At 39.6% G+C, this 19,416-nt stretch overlaps 3 protein-coding genes across 3 annotated transcripts in view; all 3 read left to right on the forward strand.

Annotated features, from left to right (window-relative positions):
- Positions 1–3,871: 3,871 nt before the first annotated feature.
- LOC110182876 (uncharacterized) lies at positions 3,872–4,942 on the forward strand. The gene is made up of 2 exons (XM_020951019.2): positions 3,872–3,950; positions 4,377–4,942. The coding sequence occupies exons 1-2, from the start codon at positions 3,881–3,883 to the stop codon at positions 4,940–4,942; spliced, it is 636 nt and encodes a 211-aa protein (XP_020806678.2). The 5' UTR covers positions 3,872–3,880.
- A 466-nt stretch (positions 4,943–5,408) lies between these two features.
- On the forward strand, positions 5,409–6,136 carry LOC110182877 (uncharacterized). Its single transcript, XM_020951020.2, has 2 exons — positions 5,409–5,469; positions 5,568–6,136. The coding sequence occupies exons 1-2, from the start codon at positions 5,409–5,411 to the stop codon at positions 6,134–6,136; spliced, it is 630 nt and encodes a 209-aa protein (XP_020806679.2).
- Positions 6,137–11,834: 5,698 nt separating this feature from the next.
- The window catches only part of dpr1 (defective proboscis extension response 1), a 52,504-nt gene continuing 44,922 nt past the window's right edge, over positions 11,835–19,416 (forward strand). The window contains exon 1 of the mRNA XM_086828052.1: positions 11,835–12,703. Coding sequence (XP_086684178.1) covers positions 12,619–12,703 — 85 coding nt within the window. The 5' untranslated portion in view covers positions 11,835–12,618. The remainder of the gene's footprint in view (positions 12,704–19,416) is intronic.

Here is a 19,416-nt window from a genome sequence, read left to right on the forward strand (position 1 = left end):
AGGGGTTGCGAAAAAGGGGAAAGTGGAATGGGATGCCACTCGCTGCGCCATAAATCGCATCATAAATAAAAAGGGCAGAGTCGCAATGGAGCCATCAAGTTTGATGCAACTTATAACCGTATTTGGCCATAACCGAGCCAATGGGCCTGCATTGATTGGATATATCGGGCATCCTTAAGCGTCGGCCGCCCATCAACATCTCGAATGTCTGCCCATCAAGGAGCAGTGATAACGCTCCTCTGCACAAAGGCGTTTAATGTTAACGAGCAAATGGCCCCCAAGTAACTGCACTCCTCTCCTTTCTCCGGCACTTTTATAAATTGTGTTATGCATAAACTTTATGCGAACGTAATACATTCAGATATATACTTAAATATATATATATACATATATACGTATTTATAGTCAAGGGTTATCATCGCAGCTGCTTTATCTCGCCCAACCGTTGAAATATGCGCCTGTTCCTTCTCCGCTATCTGGCCGGCATCTTTCCGCGTTGCATGTTCATTTGATGCCGGTACTCTCGCCTCCTGTTGCCGCACAGCATAAAATCCACTCAACCATGCCACATAAAACACGCAAAAAAACGATGGAATTATGGTGCCTGCTCATTGTGTTGCAGCTTCTCACCTCGCGACCAGAGCGTGCAACAACGCTTCCAAGTGGCAGAGATCCCAGCATTCCGCAAAAGGGCTGGGATCCTGGGCGAAATCAAGAGTATATTAGTTTTATCTGTGGAATTTCCACAGAGAGGGGAGGCCTTGACAAAGACTTCTCAATTTAAATGAAGACGAAAGAGACTGAATACACTGAGAACTAAAATTTCACATTATTAGAGTTAGTATGGCTTCCGGGAGAGTGTTTAATAACACTTTTCCAAACTGGTGTCCCTTCTTTTACGGTTCCTTGAAAGGGAGAGTAACTCATTTGCTAATGGTTCCCTAGGTGAGAAGTCAGTACAGACAAATAGAGTCTCCTTGTGAACATTTAGTAGTAACCCTTTAAAATTGGCTTTCCAGGTGAGTGTCTATTAGCAAGTCATTTGCATGCACTAACCAATTTCAACATAGTTTCTTGATAATTAAACACTTCTAAGACATTCAACTTTTGATCTTGGGCGAGCATTTCAAAGGAAAGTGCATAGATATTGACGCACTTCAATCTGGTTACCCGTATGAGATATATAGATAAATAATAATATATAAATATCATAAATATCATTATCTTTATCAATATAATTATATTTATTGTATTTTTTTGAGTGTTTTTAGAATATTGCAAAAAAAAATCCCATTAAAAAGAATTGTGGTCAGGCCAGAGGCGTAATCTGAATCCCGATCCGCTTCCTGAGTTTAATCTAAATACATTTTAATTATGTGAAACACAATATATTGATGTGATCCACCTTATGCACACTTTGGGCACTCCAGCCACAAGGCAAGGAGTTGCCTTCGAGGCAGCAGGCAAGCCGATTATGTTGCACGTTCCCCGGGAAACGGCAACTTGGCTGCCACATGTCGGTTGTTGTTAGCTGGATGCTGGGGCTCGACGTGTGTCAGAACTGATTAATGAGCTGCAAATGATGTTATGCGCAACGCCCGCTGCCAGGGTGTAAATCAGAGAGATGCTGGATGCTGGATGCTGGAGGCTTGGAAGGTGGTCTTGGGGGTGCGGTGGCTGAATGCAGGCGCTACATATTGATGCTAATGATGCTGCCGATGTGGCATTGTTCGCGTGCGCAGACAGCTCGGCATTCGCCGCCTGCCCTTGCATTTGTCACTTGTTGCCGCACAGCTGCTCTTCCTTTGACACTTTGAGTGTCCGCCAAATATAGCCTCGGCAAAGTTCTATTCCAAATAACATATCTTTATCAGATTTCTCCCCCGCCTCGGGGGGCGGCCAGAAACTTCACCACAAATTGGCAGATGTCAGCTTTAAGCCATTTTAAAAGGCAAATGTCTGAGAAAGCTGCAACTAAAACTTTTTATGCGCCACTTTGCCCGGCCATTCACAACTTGTACGTGGCAAATAAAAGTGCACCCGGGGACCGCCTGCGTATCGCTTGCCAAATGGGATAGACAACACACACTCCCCCCTCGGAGCTCCAGTTCCTCCTTCTCGGCTTGGAAACAGATTTAAGTATGCAGTTGTAAGCCATAAAATCAGCTTAATACTTCCGCCGAGCCACAAAATCTGAATTTATAGTCAACACAAGGAGTACAAGCCATAAGAAGAGTTTGAATTCGAGGCTTTGATTTGGGTGAATCTCTCTGGGAATACCCTTTGGTCGGGACTTGGGAATAAATGTAAGGGTAGGGTATTGGCAGTAAGTCTAAGATAAATGGTTAAATTTAATGCGGTTTATGATTTTAATACCTATTTTCCTTATTTACAGTTTGATAACTATTTAAACCTTTCAAATATTATCTCGAAACCAGTTGGGAAATTTTAACTTATAAATCTCTTTCACTATTATAATACCAATATAAGTTACAAAATAATAAAATCCCTTTTAGGGTATCTGTGAAGGATTTACAAAAAGAATGCAGGACACTAACGAGGAGAAATGTGCTGTCACATTACATAAGACCAGTTTCTGGGTTTCTGGTTTCAGCGGATGAGGAGCACCTTGTGACACGGCTCGATGGGCAGGTCAAAGAATATATCTGCGGCAAAATGCAAATCGCGGTGACCCCCATCGAGATTGCTTTCGCCTTCTTCGCCACTCATTTGCCATAATGTTTCCATATTCATATCTGGCAAAGTGAAAGTGCTTGATTAGCAAACAAAAATAAAGAAATCTGCCTGCTTTTGTGGCGACTCCGAGACTTAGACACATGCCGAGTGACTGATTGCTTGGGCCTTGTCAGTGTTTAGTGATTAGTGTTTATGCAAATGAGTTCTAAAGACCTGGCCGGGCCTGGCATATAAATCAATATGGAGGTGAGGAGGTTGGGTCAAATCAAGTCATCGAAGCGAGATGGGCGACAGCCACAAGTTGCTCCTGGTGGGGCTTATTGTTTTGCTTAACTGCAAATGGAATCCCTTAGGTGGAGAGACTTTTAAATCCCTTTTCTTTCATCAACTAATGAATTTTCTTTTCCACACAGCAAGGCGACTAAGATTGCGTCCGCTGAGTGCCACGGAGCTTAGGAATTTGGAAAAATCTCTGCCCGAGGGTCGATCTGTTTCCAGTGGATTTGCTGCCCTCACCGGTTTTGCACTGGGTTTGGGAAAAGCCCTGACAGGTGTGATTATATATGACGTCATCACTGCCAATATCACCGAAGCTGAGCTGAGAGCAGTGTCCCGGCAAGTGGTTCATCCTTAAGAGAGATCTGTCTCAATACGGGAAGCTCTAGTACTGATATCACTTGCATAGTTTATTACACAAACAATTAATATATAATAATAATATAATATGTAATATAATATATACTAATTCTAATCAGAATATCGTAAAACTCAAGAGTTTCCATTTTAATTAAGAGTACTTAAAATGATTAACTTTTCTCATTGTATTTATTAATATAATATATATTCTGTTTGTATTTTATTAATTCCTGACCTGGGAAATAATATTCCAAAGCAGATTGTTTACTCTCCCAAGTTAAATCGAATTTGCAAATTAAGAACAACATATTAATTTTGGCTACCGCGTGGCATGAAATTATTCAATGTATCGCATATGAAAACCAGTTTTGGGGTCGCCACTTTGTCAGAGGTCAAAGTTTTTATTTTTTTTTTGGAGGAATTTGAGATATTGGAAATGGGAATTTGCATATATGCAAAACTAGGCACTTTCTTTGGGGCTACTCGTCCCACATAAAAGTGACGCAGAACTCGCTGGCCGTGTCAGTTGTGAAAGATCTTTATAAAGATGAAGTTGTCCCGGAATTTGACATTTAGCCTACTTATCCTCATCGGAGTTATCACCGTTGGCTTGGAAGGTTAGTAGTGAAAGTTGATCTATAGTAAACAGGGTGCTTTATTTTGTGAGGGAACACAGTCGCGGTTAGAAAAAGTTGTTAGCTTGAAATCGATATTAAAAACAGGAAGTAGATTATTGCAGAAAATCTAGAGAGAAGATTTGAATAGAAATTTAAATGATATATTAGGACAGAGAGATAAAATTCAATCGAAAATAATAATACTTAATGAATAGATAGGAATAACTTGCTAAGAAACAGATAATTCGCTTAAAAGGCCAAATCTTTGCCTGTTAAATTTAAATTCCATCATACTTTATTGAAATTTAATGTGTCTAAGTTAAGTTACTTTACGTTTCCAAATAGGAGAATGGTTATTGCATGGATGTACTTAGATATTGAATATATCACAGTATTAATCCCCTTTCGATTTCAATCCTTTTGCAGCTCGTCGCTTGGTCCTGCGACCTCTGACGCCGAGGGAACTACGTAATGCTCTGGAAGAATCTGGAATTGGTTCCGAATCTGCAGCTGGAAAGTCCGTGTCATCGGCTTTCGCAGGACTAACTGGCTTCGCCTTGGGCATTACCAAGGGCATCGGCGGCTCAATCCTGTTCGATGTGGTCACCTCGAATGTCACCATCGATTATATTACGAGTTTGCTAAACTCCACTGCCAATTCCACCACTAGTAGTGGAACCGCCCAGGAGATCTGCTTCAATAGTCGCAGTGTGGACGGGGATGTCATTAATGGCAGGAGCGACGATGATATAAACGAAGATATAAATGTAGACGATAGCGTATATCCTTCGGGAGAGTGGAGACAAACTGGTACTTCTACTTCTGTTCCTAGCGGAACTGGGACTACTACTACTAGCCCCAGTAGTGGAGTCACCTGCATTGTCCTGGGATCGAAGGGATATCGTCGCAGGCGCCTTCTGGAGATCAGACCAGGAACACTGCCTATTCGATCCTCAAATCGTTTGAGAAAGTATCGCAGGAATAGGTTTTAAGGCAGAAAATCACGATTAGCGTAGTGTAATTTTAAGATTATTTATTTATTTATTGAATTTGATTAGCCAATTAAATTTTAATTGTGAAGTGATCCGACTTTATTACTGATGAGAATGATAGGGAATATCTGCAACTACTTCCGAATTTATATATTTAATTATTGGGATAAAGAAATAAGTTGAATGCATTATATTACATAATCCAGAAAGGGAATTATAATATATTCTATATATATACTATACTTTATATGGAATATATTAAGCATATCGAATAATAATTCAATGCAGCAATGCGTTGAATAAAACCTCTTTTGGGGTCACTACCAGGTTAGAGATCAAAAGTTTTTATTTAAAAAAAATTTGCATATGCAAAGTTTTAAACTTTCTTTGGCTTTTCTCTACGGATAAAACTGAGCATAACCCATTTGCAACTTCAGTTGTGTTTCTGATCGAAAGGATCGTCACGATGAAGTCTTTTTTGAGTTGGATATTTTGCTCACTTATTATTATAACTGCCGGGGTGGAAGGTATGCTCTATACTATAGGTTCACCTTAAACCTATACATAAAAAACCAACAGAAGCTCGAAATATTTATATAAAATATATTAAAATTCAATAATACAGGCCGTCGCCTGGTCCTGCGACCTCTGACGAAGAGAGAACTCCGCAATGCTCTGGAGGAATCTGGAATAGGCTCTGAGACGGCGGCTGGCAAATCGGTAGCTTCTGCCTTCGCAGGACTCAGTGGACTCGCCCTGGGCATTACCAAGGGAATCGGCAGCTCAATCCTGTTCGATGTGGTCACTTCGAATGTCACCATCGATTACATCACAAGTTTGCTGAACGCCACCGCCTCATCGACGACCTCGAGCAGCAGTGGAACCGCCCAGGAGATTTGCTTCAACAGTCGCAGTGTCAATGGAGATGACCTTAAAGGCGGGAGCAAGGATAACGCACTTGTGGACGACAACGTATATTCATCGGAGGAGTGGAGACAGTTACCTAGCAGCTCCAGCACAGACAATTCCTGGACTGTCATTAATGGACCAACGGATACGACCGCACCAACAACAACAACAGACAAGCAGCGGAAAGGGCTCAAAGGGACATCGTCGAAGGCGTCAGCTGGAGATTCGACCAGGAACCTTGTCTTCTCATGCCTCAAGGCGCCTGAGAAAATTCCACAGGAATAGGTTTTAGTCCCCGTGTATTTTTATTGATTTCGATTAGTTTATTAAATTTTAATTGTTCCGCCTTTTGTGGGTCCTCTTTATTAATGGTCGGATGACTTGGTAAAATCTTGGATTGACATATTTTATGATTTGCTGACATGCACTCTGGGGTTCGCCCCAAAGGGATTTTACGGGGCGTGTGGGCTTGCCTTCCAAAAATAAACATTCATATGTGTTATATACATTTGCACTGGCGAAAAAGGAACTTGGTCCCTTAACTTGAATTCCAATAAAATTATTTTAATATACAAAAAATAAATGCAATGATTTTAAAGCATTTTATATAAAGAATATAGGTTTTTTCGTCCCAGAGAGCGTCCCCAAAGGGTTCTTGATGGACTCTGCTTATCCCACATTGCTTGAATTTTCCCTTAGCTGACCGACAGTTCCTTGTCATTTCTTCTCTTAGGAAAAACTCAAGTTTCTCTTGGTTTTTCTTTCCGTTTTCCTATAACCAACACCTTTTCGCTATGTGCACTTTTGCAGCGTCACGCATATCGCCGTGGCAGAATGGTTATTAATACAAACAGCCACCCACGCAGCCGTCCACCTTCGCCCTTACCCTTTGAGTGGCCCACACACTCCTCCTTGTATCCTTGCATCCTTGTATCCTTATGTAAACATTGAAATGTCATTGCCGTCGAGGGCAGCAGCCCGGCACATAAATCCTCCTTGGCCACAATTTATTAACTTTAACACTAGCCGATGTCAACGGCACCCCCAGTTCAGCTTTCAGTTATTGATTTGGATGCGAAATTTATGTGGTCGAAGGACCTCCAGCCAGGACTCTGTTTAGCGAACTATTAACTTTGAATCTTCTTGGAAATGCAGTGTTTATGTTATTGTCTGATCCCTGCCTAGCCTGGCAAACGACCGGAATTGCATTAGGGACCATTTATTATTTATGTTAATGCCAAAGAAAGTTGTGCTTGGATCTGAAAAAGTGGTTAGTGATTAAAGTGCGGGACGAAGGATACAGGAAACTATTGCTTGAAGAAAACCAAACTCAAATTACCATATCTCTGCATCTTCAAAAGGCCATTGAGACGGAATCTGGAAATGTGTACATATTGTATGTACAGTGGGAACTCTATGATAGTTAACAAAGTCTTTTAATTTGATAAGAAAATAAAGAAAATCTATATGAAAGTATTTATAAATAAGTAGAAAGAACATTAACGAGCAAATATACATTTGTCTTTATTAGAAACAAAAGTTTTCAAGTTAGGAAAAATTCCTTTTAACCCAAATCCAACTGTTTGAGCTTCTGTATGTATATTCATGAGAGAATCGGCAGCAAAACTACAATTATTGTGCACTTTACCATCGTTGAGAAAGCCGGCTTAATGACCAAGGCCGTGACCCCAGTAGGGCTGTTGCCACCCCCCCTGCCCCCCTTCTTCCTCCTCTCCCTCAGAAATTGCGTACTAAATGCGCTAAATTACTAACTAAATGCCGCAAGTGCCGCCCCTGGGCATGGCTAGAATTTCACAAATGAACGCCCTTTTTTTTTGGGGGGAGAGGTTGGTGGTTAAAGTGAGGGGTTGGTTGTTTTGGCCCAAAGCCGAAAGCCAAAAACTGAAGTCGAAGTCAAAGTGAAAGCGAAAGCGAAAGCCAAAAACTGCCGACAGTCGATGACATTTGAGCGATAAGAAAAACTGTTGTGTGGCTCCCCCCTTGTGATTTCCTATGGGGTGGGTACCAGGCCAGGGGTCAGGGGTCAGGGGTCAGGGGTTCGGGGGTCAGGTCCTTGTGGTTGTTGTTGGCATTAAGTATGCAGGCGTGTGAATTGCGAGGAAACTGAAATACAAATAGTAAACCACCCACTTCTGCCTTTGGCTTCATCCAGGGGGGTCTTTTCTTGGTCTTTTGCAGGCATTTTTACATTTATTTTTACAGCATTGAAAATTGTTTTAAATGTTAATGCTGATGTCGTTGCCGCCGAGCTGATAATAAAAATCGGGGCATCCCAAAGCCAACGAATAATTGAGTTGTTTTTCGCAGGGGTGCCGAGTGTGACATACAACACACACACACACACACCCCCCCCCCCCAATGGGCAACCTTACCCCCCCCCCAGAGAGGGGAAAGCACTCGCACTTGTGTTAAATTATGCGGGTTTGATTTTTATTGCAACGCCGCTCATTTCGAAGCTGTTTTTTGTTTTGTTTTCTTTATTTTTCTTTTCCCTTTCCGTTTGTTTGCCTTGCCAGGGTTTCCTTTGTTTTTATTGCAGAAGAACCTCTCCGCTGAGGTTACGAGGTGGCATATAATGCCCAAGCCCCCAAATCAAAATCATCTCGAAAGTATAAACAAGTCACAGGACCCCGCCGAGTGGAGTGACGAGCACGCGTGTGAGTGCGGCTGTAATTTGGTCATGCCTCGTTGCCCCAACGAGCTGTTGCCTGGCATTTCAATTAATGCCACTTGCCACCCCTGAATTCTCTCCATTCCCTTCTCGCTTTTAGCTCCAAAAGGGTCATCCCTTTCACCGCTGCACTCCTAATGAAGCCATCTCCAGGAGTTCCAACCCTTGGCACTTTTTTTTCGGGGTTGTCAACAGGAGTCAAGAGATATTTATCTGTACACTTGCAAAAAAAAGATGGGGATTTGCATGGGCTTAAGTCAGGGATAAAATCTGATTAAAAAATGGCTTAAAGAGTGGTTAAATATACTCCTAAAGTGTACATTTCTGTTCTTACTGGTTAAATTTAGGGGCGTTAAGACCTTGGTAACATAACTTGGCTTTTAGAGCTATTGTTAAATATCCTGTCAAGTTTTTTTGAGAGGAGCTTTTTTTAGATAGAATTATAGCTTAAGAAACCGATCTTAGGACTTTCTAGAAAAAATATACAAATATTGTTGACTATGAGTATAAATTATAAATTTCGAAATGATGTAGAATAGAATAATAATAGTATCCGAGGGTTAATAAAGCAAAAAGAAAAAGGTTTATCGATAACTTTTAAAGGTAAAAATCTTTTTCCGTACTCCAAAGTTATAGTACTTCCTCTGACTCCCCTTAATTTTTTCCAGTGCACAATTGCAACTCCGCGATGACACGTGACCGCAAGGATATCGCTTGTGCCCGAATATGCCGCATCGCACGTCTTAATAGATTTTTGATTTGTTTGTTCATCCCCTCAACCCCCTCACAGTCGATTTCACTCCCTGCCCCCCATATCCATAACCCAAACTCGAATCCGAATCCGAATTCGAATCCAAATCCAATTGTGAGCCGCGCGTGCGTCTCTGATTGGAATAATGATTTGGCAAACGAAGCTAGAAAACAAACCGTGGCCAGATTTTTCCAATTTTTTTTTTTTTTCGGGGAGTAACTTGTTTGTCAATATGGAAAATCAATACAGAATATTTTTGTTTTTGTCTTTTGTTAAAGCAGGCGCGTAATTCAATAAGGAGGGAACGAGGAGGAATATCCTTGACTGTGGATACTGCTAGGTGAACTAAATAACGCTCAAGGCTCCAAGGACGAAGATTAAAAGCGCGACCTGAAAGTTTGTCTGCCTCCATTTTGGGCTTCCTTGGGGGATGGGCCCAATATTGGGCTACATTTTACAAATTGTTTCAATTAAAAAGTTTACTTCCTTTGGTTTTTCGCCTTTTACTTAATCTATATAATCGGCTTGCGATTGACACGTGCTATCGAATGGGAAGTAATGGCGCTTTTTGGAGGGGGAGGGGCGCCGCTAATTGCGGCGACCTTGGCTGTGGGGCAGATATTTATAATAAGTCCACAAGTTGGTTGCATAATGCCCGCGTTACGTCCACAAATGTCCGAGTTTCGTAAGCTGGGAAAGCCAAAAGCTGGGCCAATTAATTAAATATATAATCAGTGGGAGAAAAAGTTGGGTCAATCCGCAATTGGCAATAATTAATTTAATTGATTTAAACGATTCGACTTGACCCATCGCCGGGCGGGTCAGCACAAGGGGGGAGGGGTTATCGAGTGCATTTGATCTGTTTGTTTGTTCAAAATTAAATTGACTTGTAATTAAAAGTTTCGCAAATTGATTGAAATTCTCGTGTGTGTATGTGTGTGTTTGTGTTCTTTTCCTTTGTTTACGTGTGGGTGGTCATTGGGTTGCAACAGTCAAGGGAATCCCCGCCGAAAGGGAGGTAGAAGCGAAAAAACGGCTAATTACAGGCATTAATTAAATATGCACTTTTTTTTGGTCAGTTGGATTGCAGAGAAGTTTAGATAAGAGTACGAACAAATAGTTTTCTCGAACTGCTTTCTGATTTGGGATATTTTCTCTTTGTCCTGTGGGAGTATAAGAGTAAGAGTGTATTCTCTTATACGCATCCTTAACTGACCTACGCCAGGACTTGTTCGCATTGCCTAATATCTGATGTTGTGTTGTCCTTTTCAAAGCATCCTGGATTGGGCAGGACTTACTCTTATTACATTTTAATTACTGAAAGGGGTTTTAGGTACACTATGCGAGTTATAATTACAAATACCTAATCTGCAAGAAGTATATACATTTATTAGTATCTAATTTAGAAATCAATTACTAAAGCCTCTTAGGACTATGACAATATAGTTTTTTTTAATAATTATTGTTGGCTTAATATTTTTGAATCGAATTACTGCAATTTCGTTTTAGCTTGTCTTTTGATATGACTAAATCGATTCGGCTGTTGATGCTAAATAGAACATATACAGTAAAAGGTACGAAATTACTGCAATTGTGTCTTTACTTTTGACTTAAATTAAAATAACTTTCAAGGGTATACTGTAATGTATATTATTTAAACAAATTTAAAGTTTAGTATACACTTCACTACGCTAAATATTTTGAAGATCTTGCATTTTATTTTAGTTCATATTTATTAGCATATAATTTATATGAGCTGACAGGTTAAGTTACTCTAATTTAATTTTGAGATAATATTTTCTAAGGAATTTAATTGTTAAACCCATTAGGCAGTATTTGCATGTTGCTTTATACATTTAACTCATACTCTAAATCTGTAACATATTAATCGAATATAATTATATACATATTTATCATTTTATTTTAATAGTTATTAACAGTGAAGATTAGGCTACGATTGGACTATATTTCCTATATGTATGAATATGTTAAAAAAAGCATCATTCTAGTGATGCTATATTTATAAAAGTATACATTATTTTAAGCTTAGAATTGAATCTATATTTCTACTTACCAAATAACACATTATTGAAAGCAGATTAAACATAAATGCGTAAATTCGTAAATACACATTTCCAGCAGCTGAAATAAATACAAACAGTGAGCATTCAGACAGCAAATATGAAATTTTCAAACACAAATTGCATGCAAATTAAACAGTAAATATGAAATTTTCAAAACACATCCTTAGAGAAAAATAAGTAAAGAATTATTTACAAATATTTCAATGCAGATTGAGTGCCTGGGCAATGCACTTGCAATAAACAAACAAAGACTCTTAATAGCTCCACTCGAAAGTTGCTTGGCAATTTCGTGCTCCAATAACCAGGCCTTAAGAGCTGTCGTCGCTCGCTCGCTCTCTCTCCCGCTCTCTCTCGCTCTCTGTGGGAGCTCTCGCAACTCTCTTTAGCCGCGGGCCGAGCACTTACGAAGGCCCGAGTAACGGCAAGTCTTCGTCTGCGATGGCGGCCGCATTCGTCACACGAGCGCCGAGCGGCCATTCAGTCACATCCTGCGGCTCGAACGACTTGCACGCGTCCCTCTGATTTATGTGCGCGAGCTAAACTCGGATTCAGATTTAGATCCAGAACCAGATCCAGCTTTAGTCGCAGTTCAGACTTTTATTGTGTTGAGAAAGAGAGAGGGAAAGAGGGAGAGAGAGAAAGAGTGCCTAATGAGTGGACGGCGGCGGCACTGCGTGTTAATGGCGAATTAATGACGGCGATTAAAATGCAATAGCCACATGCATAGGCCCCATAATGAGCAGTTACAGTTACAGTTACAGTTACAGTTACAGCTAGAGTACAGTGAAAGAGTGCTATAAATTAACAAAAAAAAAAAAGAAAGTAAGAAAAAGCCGCGCCAAGTGCTGCCTATTTAGCGGCTCGATCTGTGCGGCCAAGTGCTCGTAGGCCATTAAAACGAATAAAAAAAGTTGTGTAAAACTCAATCCGCAGCAGATTAAGGACCCCCACAGAAAAAAGAAAAAATAATAATAAGGACAGACCTGACTGTCAGTGCGAAAAAGGAACGAAATACTTTCATTGCTCCCCAGGCAGAGCTTAGCCGAGAGTGTGCCCGGCTCTAATTTGACGGAATCGTTAGTTGACCGGCCAAGTTCCACCCGGATCGCGTGCCGAGTACAAGCGTAATAACAATAAACTTGCGGATAACAACCACGGACACAGATACAAAGATACAAAGATACAAAGATACATTCACTGGAACTCAGATACAGATACAGAAACAGAAACAGCAGCAAAAATGTCCCTGCCATCCAGAGCCAATTTCGGATTACTCAACTGGCTCATCGGCTGGCTGCTGCTGCTGTCGATGGTGCTGCTCAGAGGTGAGTCGCCGCCTCGCTTTTTAATTAAATAATCCAATTTATTTTCATTTAATTTCTAATTAAATTTAATTTGTTTGCGCCAGGCGCGCTGCCTGCTCTAATTGCCCCCAACCACCGCCACCGTTGCCCGTTTTCCCACCCCTTCTCTCTCTCCCTCGAAGGGTTTTCCCCTTTTGTCGCCTAGGATTTCCCTTCTAATTTCCGGCAACCAGCGAACGAGGTAAAGCAAATGTCGGGAGGGGGGAGTAATGAAAATGGGGGGGAGGGGAGGGAAATGCGAATTGAAATTCTTTAATTTTTGTGCTAAGAATTTTAATTCCGCTACAGAGTCGAAAAAAGTTTCCTTTTGTCTCTGCTTCGCCCCGACGCAAGTCAAAAGGTGAAAGCATTTAATGCCCATCTGTGTGTGACCCCCCCCCCCAAAAGCGTAGAAGCCACAAACGTTCTAGGAAAACTGACACACAGAGGAAAAGCTGGAAAATCCAGGGTTTCTTTTTCGGAAGATGGAATATTTGCCAAGACCAAATAGTCATGGTCTGATTTCTTCCAAAAATATTTGAGTTTATTTTACTTTAAGATGTACATTTTATTTGTTTAACATTTTATGCATTTGCTAATTTATTTGTAGGATTTAATTCAAAGGTATTTAAAATTTTCTTGATATGAAATGGGGTGATAAATATAACTTCAACTAAATTCAAAATAAATGATGAAGAGCTTAAAATTCGATATATTTGAAATATTTTTTTTAAAGAATCATTTGCGGCCCTATAAATCGTATATTTTCTTGATCAGCATCAACAGCCGAATCGATCTAGCCATATTAGCCAGTGAAAAAACTTTTTAGAAAATTTTCAAAATTTTATAAGGGGTTGCATCGTTAAAATTCTCAACAAAATTTGGAAAAATTTTAATATTTAAAAAATTTTAAAATGAGTATGCAGATTTATAAATCTTATAAAAACTAACATAGGTAAGCTTTCCGAATTAAATGGTTTTTTGGCTAAGTTATGCGTTTTTTTAGCTTTGATTTGTCAAAAAAATTGTAATTCAAAATATCGATTACTATTAATTAAAATAATATGAATATTTTAAAATTATTTATTGGATTGGATCTTATCTTCGGCTTCCCAAAGTTGGTTTCCTTTCCTTTTCAAATTCCTGTCTAGATTTTATGAGAAAAGTAATTGATTATTTTTTTAACTGAATATTTAATCAACTCTTTTTCTAAGCCTCATTGCAATATTTAATTGACTTAAGGGGTAATTTTTCCCTGTGCTATCCTGGCTCTGTCCTGCCTCAAGACCGGGTGTTAGTCCTAGTTCTAGTTTCGCAGCCATCAAGGTCGGTCCGGGGACCATTTGAAGGGTCTGAGGATGAATGGCGAACCGCAGAGTGTATCCTGCCACATGCAATGTCTGATTGTGTGTGTTTGGGGGTTGGGCAAACACTTTTATATAATACTCTGCAGCACACACTGGGCCGAAAAATCTCACTTTCAATGCATCAAATGAGAGAGGCATGGGCGCCGCGATAGAGATAGAAATGTGGCAAGTAAAAAATAAAAAATAACGCAAAAACTAACAAATACTAACGAGCGGCAGACACTTGAAAAATGCTGTTGAAGCTTGGTCAGGGTCAAAACGCTGCAGGCTGCAGTTGCCGTTGCCGTTTGCTGTTGATGTTGCAGCGTTGCATGTGGCATGTTGCAGTTGACACACGAAACTATGGCTTGGCTTTGCGGGATCTCAGTTTTCAGTTGAACGTTTTCAGTTTCTGGTTCTAGTTTCTGGTTTTTGATTTCAGCTGTCCGCTGGCTGGCTTTTCCCGTTTTCAATTTTCAGCTTTTTTCCGTTTGTCATCGCAAAAAGCTGCAAATTGCATCTTTATATAATTTTCCATCATTTGCCTTGCAGTTGTTCGTCGTCGTCGTCGTCGCTTTGTGTTTCCCAAATGAAATACTTTCCAAATGCAATTCACTTTTGCGCAAATTGTTTCCTTTTGCCTTCGCCGCCTTTGAGGCGGTCCCTCGTCCCGATCTTGTTTGCTTTCCCCCCTCTGGCATCATCTGTCTGTGTCTGGGCATTTCATTTGGCTAAAAGCTACTTGAAGTTGGTTAAGCGCAGACAAACAGAAATTACACATTTTGGCAATTGAAAATCTGCAAAAAGGCAAAGCAATCAAAACAAATTCCAGCCGAATTACTCTGTGTTTGTGCAACCAAGGATTTTGTTTGGCTTAGTTGATACATTTGGCCAGAGGCGGCAATTGTTTGAAATAATTAACATTTTGGCATTTAGCCTGAAACTGCTTTTGACATGGCAATATATTAAAATGTAATCATGAAGCAGCATTAACTCAAGAATGTGTTTATTTTGTTTACAAAATGATTGAAGCTTGTTTCATTTCCTGCTTCCATTGAAACTTGGACAGGTATTTCCGGGTTCAAACTGTCATAAATTTCAGGAGTAAGCTCTATTTTCAATAAACTTCCCCGTGGCTTGAAAATAGTTCATTTCATCTACAAAAAATCGGCATTTTTTATAAAATAATTTCCATATATGTTATGCCTTTTATATTGTTGTATTGGCTTAATTGAAAAAAATAGTGTTGCCTTTATTAAAAAGTGTACATATTTTTGTGTCACTTTTTCTTCAATTATCGGGGACAGGGGGAAAAAACTCGATAAATGCGTGCGCATATTTCCATAATGAATTCATAAAAGTTCCGATCGTGTCCTTACGCGGTCTCGTGTTATTTGGTTTGCTGGTTTATTAATAAATAAATTTTGTCCTTGCGGTTTGCCCGTTTGCCAGTGCGTGTCACGCGGTATGCAAAATTGCAGTTATTTGCACAGCTGTTTGCCATTTAAGGCAAACCAACGCTTTTCCCCCCACATAACTCTCGCACGAAGCGCGGTTTTTCCGAGTCTCCCGTTTAAGCATTTTTGTAAATATTTTTCCGTGACACTAAAAAAAAAGGGGAAAAATTACACAGTGAATGGTGCAGAATACAAACAAAAAGGATATGATAATAGCTGACGTGATTTTGCAGTTGAGTCCGATTAATGCAAAAGCCATGTGGCTGGTTGCAATAATAAAATAATTGATTGCGAATCGCTGGAGTGGTAATCAGTTGGAGCACATCATTCAGCGGTGTCAGACTGATGAATGAACCTACGCATTGGGCCAGACAAGTGCCTGGCATCACGCACACTTTTCCAAGGATAGACTCCTTGAAGTATGCAAAGCACATACTCAAGGGCTTCCACCGGGGGTGGGGGGAAGAAGGAGTGTCTGCTGGCGGTTCCAGGTTATTTATACAACCTCACGTTATCACTGATTTCCCTTCTATATATTCACATATGTATATATCTACACCCACCCAAAAAAAGGCTCTTGCAAAAAAACGCACATATTTTTTATTCCCAAAAGCGGCTTGAAGAAACAAACTTTGTCTGTTGTTGTTGATTTTAATGGCATATGGCTTCGCTAGAATCTGTGATGAATGTGTGGTGAAAAGTTCAGCCGGAAGGGATGCAGACTTCGTTCTTTAGCATAAGCAACATAGATACATAGAAGCTCAAAGGGCACCATTAATCATTTAATTGACAATTGGGCTTCATTCAGGCTGGTCAAGGGGTAAGACTAAGGGGAGTTGGTTAGATAAGTGGATGTCTTGAAGCTCATTTAAATAAAATTTAAGCAAAGATTATGCCCCGGTGCCTTGGAAACCTCTTTAACCTCAAAACGGAATATCTCTAGAGACCTTGTGGCTTAAACGGATGCCGAAATGTATTATTAAAACTACCAACTCCCAAGCTCTCAAGCTAAATTTAAAATTCTTAGAATTTGTGATGATAGCCTCGTGCAAATTCAAGGAATGAAAGTGTATTTTAACTACAATTGAAGAGTTTTAAGAGATTCGAAGATAATCTAATTGCTTAAGTTATAAGAACCTTAATTCTGAGTAAAATGAATGAATAATCTCTCATAATAAACCAAGGTTATATACCTATTATATTTAATAAAAAACACGTGTAAACTTAGGCTCGAAATATCTTATAAAATACCTCTTGGCACCCAAGTACCCAAGAGTTTTTCCGAGTTGTCAAGGGAGTTCTCAGAGACTGGAAGGAATTGCCAAGTTCTGCACAACTAGTTTGTTAATTAAACTTGTACTACAAAGTTGTTGCCACAGCAAAAATGAAAAGTTCCCGGTGCCGTGAGCATATCTAATATTATTTTTTTAAAGCAAATCCAAAAAGTTTGCCTTATTAAGAATCCGTTTCTAGGCAGGTCAAACCACTGGCATTATTTTATACCGTTGCCTTCGTAACACTTATGGATTTGACATTTATATAAATGTCAAGCCAAGGTTTTTCTATGTTGTGTGTGAGTGTGTGTGTGTGAGCAAGGTTGTTGCAGGTCCCCTGAGTGTGTTCTTTGTTATTTTTTTAGGTTTTCACCAAGCAAAAAACAAGAAAAACATGGAAAAATAAAGAAAATTGTTTTTATTTTGCTTGAATGGGAATGAGTGGTGTGGTGAGCATTATTTTTTGATTCACTTGGCACTGCTCTCTGCCTTGCCTGGAAAACTCAACTATTTTGGTCACGTAACTGAAGCGCAAAGCAAAAACGATGCGAAAACTGAATCAGCCGAGAAAGAAGAAAATTTATGCATTTGATTTCAACTAATTTTCAGAGTCCAAGCATGGCTGCGAATTGTTTTGTTTATTGTCGGCCAAATTAGATGCTGCCATAAATTAGCCTAAACTAGAGGGACGGGGGGGGAGGCGACGCATTCTCTAGAGATCTAGAAGCTCCCCATTCTCGCTTCCTGGCCATTGTTGCTTTTACGACCGCCAAAAGCCTTCGGGCCAAGAAGGAGAGAGAGGGACGTGGCTATTAAAAAGCACTCCGCAATCGAAAGCGGGCCAACTCTTCGCCAGCTGCGCTTTCTCCCAGCTTTCAGCTGTCGATTTTAAAGCCTTTAGCCAAAGTGCCAGCCCAAATTGAACCAAAACACTCACAGGACTCACACACAGACAGACAGACAAGTGTCGTAAAAAGGATATTCTCGCCATAAGTTTCGGGCGGGGCAAGGGGTTGCCTGTCGATAAATCCACAGGAGCAACATAAACCAGTTGCGCGGCTCTAAAAATCGTGTAGGCCTCAATCATTTTCTCCAAGTAAAATTCGTTTTATTAACACGGGGACACCGGGACACATCACACGTGCTGGGGGACAAAGTTTTCGCCATCCACAAAAGGCCAGGAGTTCCTGGTGTGTCTTTGTTGCTGTTTTTTTCCTTGGGGCGTGCCAGTAACCTACATGAGATGTTGCTTTGAGCCGCCTGTCTGAGCCGCTTTTATTAAAAATTCCTCACACAAACGGTCGGGCTATGGGCGGGTGTATAGGATAGAATATAGTCGGAGTCGGAGTTGGAGTGAGAGATGCCGAAATAAGCATGTTTAAGGCAACCAACTAGCAGGAAACAACCAACAATTGTCTATGTTTGCCGTTGGTGTTGCTTCTGGCGTTGCTGCTTCTGCTTTTGCTGCTGCTTCGTGCTTCGTGCTTTTCCTACGAAGCAGTTTTATTGCTTTGTCATTCCAACATATTTCACACAGACACATCAGCAGCAACATCGCTGGGAACTGAGCCGCATCGGCTCCTTATCCTTTCGTCGCTGTATTTTTGGGTGATATCCCCCAAAAGGGTAGCCCAGGGGTAGCAGGGACCATAGCAATGGATCATAAAGATACATTTTATATATTATTTTATCGTTACTTTAAAGATACTAAAAGTTTTACACGTATTTATTTAAATTTAAAAACAGTGTAACGATATTTGTGATTAGATTGTATAGCCTATAGTCACCCATTAATTTCTAACAAATTTTCTATATTGTATCTAAAAGATACAAAAGTAGGCTAGTGATACAAATCTTCTTAGCATAAATAATTGTATACAGAACCAAATATATAAACCACCCATTTATTTAATATAAAATAAGGTAAATAGTCAAAATATATTTTCATAGTAGCAAACTAATTAGCTAACAGTTTTAATGGCTTATAATTGTTCAAATAATCTATGGCCTTTCCATTCCAGATTAAACACAAATAAGAAGCACTTTTATAAATTAGAAAATCGAAATTTTTATTGCCGCTCAAACCAATCTAAGCTGGTATTAATTTTCAGTGTGTGCTAAAATTTATGATTGTTTAGGTAAAATTATTATGGCCAGAGTAACATAAAATTTAATTGTTATCAATTTGCAAAACACAAATATGACTTAATTTTCTTAAATTAATGGTTAGGATGTGGATGTGGTTTCATTTAGATAACAAATTACCAAGTTTAATATAAATTGAGTTATTTTTGAAGGGAAATGTATTAATTTTTGATAATTGAACTGCTTTGTGTTTGCAATATACAAAGTTTTATTATAAAAGTAGCTCAGCAAGTTGTTGCTTAATGTTTTTATTTGAATTTGTAATTAAATTTGAGCAGAAAACTGTGTAAAATTGATGGTTATAAATTTATTTTTAGTTTCGTCTTTCAAATGTAAGGTTTTAAGGTGAAATAAGAACCCAATCTCTTTGTATTTTCATCTTGTTCTGAGTCTGTGGCCTTGAAGGGGTATCAAATAGTCCAAGTTTGGTATGAGTTTTGCTCAACTTGTCCCTTATTTATTTGTTGTACATG

The sequence above is a fragment of the Drosophila serrata genome, unplaced genomic scaffold (assembly GCF_035046125.1).
Source record: "Drosophila serrata isolate PLE 108 unplaced genomic scaffold, ASM3504612v1 contig_184, whole genome shotgun sequence".
Lineage (NCBI taxonomy): Eukaryota > Metazoa > Arthropoda > Insecta > Diptera > Drosophilidae > Drosophila > Drosophila serrata.

Coding starts and splice junctions, on each gene's coding strand:
- LOC110182876 (XM_020951019.2), top strand. CDS start 3,881: ATGAAGTTGTCCCGGAATTTGACATTTAGCCTACTTATCCTCATCGGA. Junction 3,951..4,376: donor TATCACCGTTGGCTTGGAAG/GTTAGTAGTGAA, acceptor ATCCTTTTGCAG/CTCGTCGCTTGGTCCTGCGA.
- LOC110182877 (XM_020951020.2), top strand. CDS start 5,409: ATGAAGTCTTTTTTGAGTTGGATATTTTGCTCACTTATTATTATAACT. Junction 5,470..5,567: donor TATAACTGCCGGGGTGGAAG/GTATGCTCTATA, acceptor TCAATAATACAG/GCCGTCGCCTGGTCCTGCGA.